The sequence below is a fragment of the Trifolium pratense genome, linkage group LG2, assembly GCF_020283565.1.
Source record: "Trifolium pratense cultivar HEN17-A07 linkage group LG2, ARS_RC_1.1, whole genome shotgun sequence".
In the NCBI taxonomy this organism is placed as follows: Eukaryota; Viridiplantae; Streptophyta; class Magnoliopsida; order Fabales; family Fabaceae; genus Trifolium; species Trifolium pratense.
Window position 1 is genome coordinate 37,574,563 of NC_060060.1, and position 7,761 is coordinate 37,582,323.

Here is a 7,761-nt window from a genome sequence, read left to right on the forward strand (position 1 = left end):
CCATCATAAGAAAAGAAATTACGGTAAAAAAAATCATAAGAAAGGAAATAAAGATACATTTACCATAGGCCACCGGCAATGGCAATATTAGTATATGCTCACTTGTTTTGATTCCTTGTGGGGTCAATGTCATGGAAGAAAACAAAGGTTTTCAATTGTAGGAAATAATTTGACTAAATATTTGTTGAAGATTTTAAATTTAATTATAGTTTAGATTTATATTTAAAATAAAATATCACTATATCTTATAATTTATATTTTTGTTTAGAATATTTTAAGATTTATTTTTTTTTTTTGTAGAGAAGATTTATTTCTTTTTAAAAATATAGTTTAATAATATGTTTTGAGTTATAACTTAGTTCTATATATAAGAATAATTTTCGCTATGCAACCACAAAACACCCCATAATCTCTATAACTAAGTACATTGATTTAAGTAAACAAGTTGTAGGCTTCTTAGTTCTCACCAGCTAGACATTAATACCATACCCCTCAACTACTATACTTAAATCAAAAGAATAACCCAATTTTCTTTCTTTCTTTATTCTCTTTAAAAAAAAATAATTAATGAGTGATCAAGTCATGGGTTCATGGGCACCAATGAAGCATACAAAAATTTCTTTCTTGCTATTATTATTTTTGTGGGTTTGTTCAGTGACTGGCTCAGTGACCTATGATCACAAGGCCATTGTTGTTAATGGACAGAGAAGACTTTTAATTTCTGGGTCCATTCATTATACAAGAAGTACACCTCAGGTAATGTATATCATATTATTACATGCTGCATCAAAGTTGTTAATCTTTAAACAATTTTTATGTATCTCAAATTCTCAATGATATTTGGATAAATTTAGATGTGGCCAGAACTTATTCAAAAGGCCAAAGATGGAGGCTTAGATGTTATACAAACTTATGTATTTTGGAATGGACATGAACCTTCTCCTGGTCAGGTAATTCAATTTTTTTTTTTCTTTTTCTTTTGAATTTAATTTAATTTGTCATAATGTTATTAACTAGAAAGCTAATTAATTTTTTTTGTAAAAAAAAAATAGTATTATTTTGAGGATAGGTACGATTTGGTTAAGTTCATCAAGGTGGTGCAACAAGCTGGCCTTTTAGTTCATCTACGCATTGGTCCCTACGCATGTGCTGAATGGAACTTGGGGTAATCAATTTTTGTAATCTGCATTATAATTCTATATTATTATTATTACAATATAATTCTAGCATAATATTTGTATTTATGGAAAATGACAATAATGCTTGGACTATACTCAAAGGTCTTCTTTTTAATATTTGAAACGCAGGGGATTTCCTGTTTGGCTTAAGTATGTCCCGGGTATTGCATTCAGAACAGACAATGAGCCTTTCAAGGTTAGAAACTTAGAATATATATTATTATTACATATTACTACTAAAGGGTAAAATTGTTGAGATATATCAATTGCGAATTATGTTTTATATTGATTGAAAGATTTGATGTTGAACAACATATAAGTGAGGTGATTTATAAACTTAAAAATATTGTTCTTTAGGCCTCTCAATATGCTCACAAGCTCCCTAAATTTTTAAAGCAGTGGCTTGTGAGTATATTAAAAAGCTTAAGGAACGTTTTCGAACCCTAATGTCTTAAGATTTTTGGTGAAAATGTGATATCAAATCACTTATATGGTTGTTTTCAATCAAATATGTTGATCCAACCTAATGGGGCTCCATACGGTCCAACAACAATTTTATGCAATATTGTTTTAAGATGCAATTATTTAAGAAAATAGTTACTATTTCATTGAATAAAAATGATAAAATCTCTTTGAGCATAACTCACTTGATAAAGACATAAATATTGCATATTATATGCAGAGACCGGTGTTTAAATCATGATACTCTCAGAGCATCCACAATGGAGCTCCCCATTTTTTGGTACTTAACTGGATCTAACGTATACACATCATTCATTTATAATTTTTTAATAATAATACCTAATAAGTATTCAATCCCTCCAACCAAACAACTCTTAAAAAGTTCTAAATGAGTCCTACCAATAACACATCTCACCAATAAATTTACATCTTTTTTAATGGGTCCCACAAAAAATAGTATAAGTACCAAGTCTTGATGGGTCCTATTTTGTTTTTGCTCCAATGGTGATACCTATTAAGTACTAGTACTTAAAAAAAATAAGTACTATCATTGGAGATAGTCTCACTTATTTATCTTAAAAAGTGAAATTCTAGCCGATAGTCAAGTTGACAATTCTTTTTCAATAAAATTGTAAATAAAATAGATTAAATGAAGAGTAAAATTGGAGGAAAAAATAGTTGCATCAAAAGTTAATATTTCTGGATATATGGGTATAGATTATGCTAAACGGTGCCCCGAGGGCACGGGAGCACCGTTTAAGGGAGCACCGTTTAAGGAAGCATTTTATAGTAATATGGTATGGAAACTTGTGCAATCAACTTCTCGAAGGTTTAAAAAAGTGTTATTTTTAACTTAAAAGGTTTTTTGTTTTTGTTTTCTTAACCAGTGTCGGAGACGCCGCTTAGCGACCCTTAATTATTATCATTATTATTATTTGATTTGATTATGAAATTCTGTCAATTTTCTAAGCAATCATATAATTTATATGATGATACATGTAGGCGGCAATGCAAAATTTTACTACTAAGATTGTCGACATGATGAAGGCAGAGAAATTGTTTCAAACGCAGGGAGGTCCAATAATTTTGTCTCAGGCAAGGAAATATAATTTAAATGTTATTTTTATTTGTATTATTGATTTCTGCTTCACATTCACATATTATTATTTTTTATTTATATTGCTAGGAAGTTTTAAGCTGGCCAATTACATTATTGCAATTATAATGATCCTAACTGACAGTTGTTTAATTTGCAATTGAATATGATAGATAGAAAACGAGTATGGACCAGTGGAGTGGGAAATTGGTGCTCCTGGGAAAGCTTACACGAAATGGTTTGCTCAAATGGCTGTAAGTTTAGATACAGGTGTACCATGGATTATGTGCAAGCAAGAAGATGCTCCTGATCCTATTGTAAGCACCTTAGAGCTCTCTTTGTCAACTGTCATCACAATAAGCTTACAAAATAAGTTATAAGCTACTTGAACTAACGTATTAAAATAAGTTATAAGCTAGAAAAAAAATAAGTTGCGTGCTCATAAAAAATCGACGTTTACCAAACAAGTTTGTTTTAGTTATATAAGCTTATAAACTTAAAAGTTAGTATCGTGTTTGCCAAATACACCCTTAGCACTACTTGAATTGATTTATTTTTGAGATTTGGATTTGTTGCCGTAAGTAATTCACACATTAACGTAGTCAGACGATTCACATTTCAAATTTGATAATTTAAATTATTTCTTAAAATCAAAATTTACATTACAAATTAGACATTCCTATCTTGATCCAACGACTTAATTGCGACGTGAATGTCTGGAATTGCTGATTGCATAAAAAATTGATTCTACTCCCTTGTATTATTTGTCTCTAATTCATATTTATTTTGTGCAACAGATTGATACTTGTAATGGTTACTACTGTGAAAGCTTCATGCCCAACAAGAACTTCAAACCCAAAATGTGGACTGAAAATTGGACTGGCTGGTAAGTCAAAACAAATAAATTCCTAAAATATCATATTCTAATTTCTTTAATGGTTCTTATTTTTTCATGTTATGTACCACACAGAATATCATATTCTAAATTCATTATTTATGCTTCTTATTTTTCATGTTATGTAGGTACACAGAGTTTGGTGGTGCAGTTCCACGTAGATCAGCAGAAGACACGGCATTCTCTGTTGCAAGATTTGTACAAAATGGTGGCTCATTTGTTAACTACTATATGGTAGGATAAATAAATAAATCATTGCAATTGTGATTTATGAATTCAATCCATGCTTTGTAAACTCTAACTTAACTTGAGTGTAATATTTTTTTTTTTTTTAATCTAGTATCATGGAGGAACCAACTTTGATAGAACATCTGGTGGACCCTTCATTGCTACAAGCTATGACTTTGATGCCCCTCTTGATGAATTTGGTATGTTCTTTTAAATACATAAAAATAAGCTTCTTCTATTTTTGGTTTTCACCAACAGTATCCGGTTCCGTGCCTAATATGTTTCGGGGGTCAGTTCTTGCATTAAGTGGTTTCAGTCTTCTCCCGATTGCAGTTGCTTAGTGTGACTAACTATTATAACTAACTTGTTTAACTAACTTTTACATCTAATGACTGTATTAGGACTTTTGAACCAACCAAAATGGGGGCATTTAAGAGATTTACATAAAGCAATTAAGCTATGTGAACCAGCTTTATTGTCTGTTGATCCCACAGTAACTTGGCCAGGAAAAAATCTAGAGGTAATTAAAGACCATAAGCTGGTTTTATGAGAATACTCAACACAATAGATTTTGTATTGTAAATTTACTTGCTTACTTTTGTTAACGTTATCTTAGGTACATGAATTCAAGACAAATATTACTGGTGTTTGTTCTGCATTCCTTGCGAATTATGATACCAAATATCCGGCGACAGTTAAATATGGGGACGGACAATATGAACTGCCACCTTGGTCAGTTAGCATTCTTCCTAACTGCAAAACTGCAGTTTTCAACACTGCAAGGGTAAGATAGTACTTATTGTTAAGACCGTTTATAGGTCGGGTCAAGAAGGAAAACTTAACTGGAATAAATCGTTACAACAGTTTGATAAAACTGAAGTGAATTATTAATCATTTATGCATAAATTCTTTGTATTTTGTCTATGTTGATTTATTTTTCAAGTATGGCTATTAATATTATGTAATTGATTTTATACAGCTTGGTACTCAAAGTTCCTCAATGAAGATGACTGCTGCAAACAGTGCATTTTATTGGCAGTCATATAATGAAGAACCAGCATCATCCGATGAACGCGATTCCATCACAGCGTATGCATTATGGGAGCAGATAAACGTCACCCGAGATTCTACTGATTATTTGTGGTATATGACAGAGTAAGTGTCTTTCAACTGATTATGTCTTAGGCTAATAATTAGAAAATTCTTCTTCTTGATAATTTTGCTTTATACTTTATACTCATTCTTCATCTACTAAATACTAGCATCACTTTTTCAGTGTCAACATTGATCCAAATGAAGGCTTTATAAAAAATGGACAATCTCCTCTACTTACAATAATGTCAGCAGGTCATGCTATGCATGTATTCATTAATGGTCAACTTTCAGGTCAATAAAATTAGTGAATTATATTTTTGTTTAGTATTTTTTTCTCTTCTCAGTTCTATAGCAAACTATAGTATTATTACTTATCCATTATGTTTGAATGCAGGTACTGTGTATGGTTCATTGGAGTTTCCTAAATTAACATTTAGTAAGAATGTTAATCTAAGGATTGGAAATAACAAGATCTCTTTACTTAGTATTACTGTCGGTCTCCCGGTAAGTTCTCTTGAAATTTTGTAACATCTTAACTATTTTTAATACTTTTTGAATTTTCATAATATTTACTTATTTGAAATCTTTTCAACTAATCCTAGAATGTCGGCGTGCACTTTGAGACATGGAATGCCGGGGTGTTAGGCCCGGTCACACTCGAGGGACTAAACGAGGGTACCAGAGACTTGTCTCGACAAAAATGGTCTTACAAGGTTTGTTGGCTAGCAATGTTTTGCTGGTTTATTTTGGCTAGCGCGTTATGTATGAATCAATCATTATTATATGTGATTTTGCTTTTCGGAAATAATGCAACATTAAGAGATTTCATTTGATTTTTGTTGTTGGGCAGATTGGTCTTGAGGGTGAAGCCTTAAAACTTCACACTCTAAGTGGAAGCACATCAGTTAGATGGGTACAAGGATCATTATTGGCTATAAGAAAACCTTTGACATGGTACAAGGTATGATTAAATTTTCAACATATGTTTTAATTTTGTAATCATGATCACTTACCTCTAAATGTATTCTGAATCATTTTGTATTTCAATGTCATTAGGCATTTTTTAGAACACCAGCAGGCAATGATCCATTAGCTCTAGATATGAGCAGTATGGGAAAGGGTCAAGTATGGATAAACGGTCGTAACATCGGACGACATTGGCCAGGATATATAGCACGCGGTAAATGTGAGGATTGTTATTATGCCGGAACTTATACCGAAACAAAATGTCGGACGAATTGCGGACAACCCTCACAGAAATGGTAAGAATTTGGACTACATCTTATTTTACGATAGTGAATGGTTTAATTTGAACATCATGTAAAATCTGTTGTTGTAATTGGACAGGTACCATGTTCCTAGGTCATGGTTGAACCCAAGAGGGAACTATTTGGTTGTGTTTGAAGAATGGGGAGGTGACCCTAATGGAATATCTTTGGTGAAAAGAACAACAGGAAGTGTTTGTGCTGATATATATGAAAATCAACCAACACTTAGGAACAATGTTACTAGACTAGCTGATTTGTGGTGTCCCATTGGACAAAAGATCTCCCAAATTAAATTTGCTAGCTATGGATTGCCACAAGGAACTTGTGGAAACTATAGAGAGGGGAGTTGTCATGCTCACAAATCATATGATGCTCCTCAAAGGGTATGTTTACCATTTCGTTTAGTGTCAATTCTTACTTAGCTATTTGTTTCATTCCAATAGCAATACTAATAAAAATCAGCTAGAACCTTGTACAATTTGGCTTGGGATTTGCTGAAGTCATAGTCTACGCATTCACATAGTTAAGGATGTTAGTCGTCATTGGATTGAGATTTAAAATAGTCTACGCATTCAGTCCGTTTAAAAAAAAAAAACAAATATGCATTGAAATTTGAATTGTCTGATCTCAATACAACGACCACTGACATCCTTGACTATGTGAATGCGTGGATTGTTAGCCACAACAAATCCAAATTCGTACAATATATACATCATATGATGTTACTTACTTAGTAAGCCAAGCCTCTAATGATTTACTATTATATTTTTTATGATACCGAGTTAATATGCACCCACCTTTCATATTTACTCTGCTTCCTAACCTCTTGTGCTAACAATAAATATTATGTTTTGGCAGGACTGCATTGGCAAGCAATCTTGCATGGTAACTGTAGCTCCAGAAAATTTTGGGGGAGACCCATGTCCAGGAATTGCAAAGAAGTTCTCAGTTGAGGCCCTATGTAGCTAGGATCATGTGGTGAAGCAATTTTTTTAGGTTAGGTATAGAAAGTTCATTTATTTTACACTCCAAATTACACAGGTCCATTCTTTCACCATCTAGTAGAAAACAATTGTAGAGTATTGAGTCCCTTAGTTAGACACAACCGAAGGTGTATTATAGAAAGCAATTTTTTCCTATTGAACTTTTCATGTATGAACAAGTTGAGAGAAATAAGTATTTGATTCCAAGCGCAAGCGGCATTTGAAACATTTATTCCATTCTTTGGCAGAATTTGGCTCTTCTATTTAAAAACAATTTTATTTTTAAAGAAAAAAGAATGTAAGTTAAATCAAATTAAGTTCAAGCCCAAAAAAAGTAAATTTTTTTTTTTATAAATAAACAAAATGACAAATAATTGAAAACTCTCACACACAAGGACCGAGGTTTGAATCTCAATCATGATGTCCGACACTAGCAATTTCGATATTTCTACTCGTTGAGCTAAAAATTGTTGACAAAAAGTAAACTTTTTTATACCCTACTTCACAAAATTTTAAAAAAACATATTTAATCCTTTTATCACATGTAATTTTTGTG

The 7,761-nt window shown here is 32.0% G+C and overlaps 1 protein-coding gene across 1 annotated transcript; it reads left to right on the top strand.

The window, feature by feature from the left end:
• Positions 1–600: 600 nt before the first annotated feature.
• On the top strand, positions 601–7,228 carry LOC123906080 (beta-galactosidase-like). Its single transcript, XM_045955929.1, has 19 exons — positions 601–756; positions 855–950; positions 1,053–1,165; positions 1,308–1,374; positions 2,643–2,735; positions 2,910–3,053; positions 3,534–3,622; positions 3,760–3,865; positions 3,972–4,059; positions 4,261–4,379; positions 4,476–4,643; positions 4,839–5,014; positions 5,136–5,245; positions 5,349–5,458; positions 5,557–5,667; positions 5,805–5,915; positions 6,011–6,216; positions 6,302–6,605; positions 7,081–7,228. The coding sequence occupies exons 1-19, from the start codon at positions 601–603 to the stop codon at positions 7,189–7,191; spliced, it is 2,478 nt and encodes an 825-aa protein (XP_045811885.1). The 3' UTR covers positions 7,192–7,228.
• Positions 7,229–7,761: the final 533 nt, after the last annotated feature.

Coding starts and splice junctions, on each gene's coding strand:
- LOC123906080 (XM_045955929.1), top strand. CDS start 601: ATGAAGCATACAAAAATTTCTTTCTTGCTATTATTATTTTTGTGGGTT. Junction 4,060..4,260: donor TGCCCCTCTTGATGAATTTG/GTATGTTCTTTT, acceptor TGACTGTATTAG/GACTTTTGAACCAACCAAAA. Junction 6,606..7,080: donor CATATGATGCTCCTCAAAGG/GTATGTTTACCA, acceptor ATGTTTTGGCAG/GACTGCATTGGCAAGCAATC.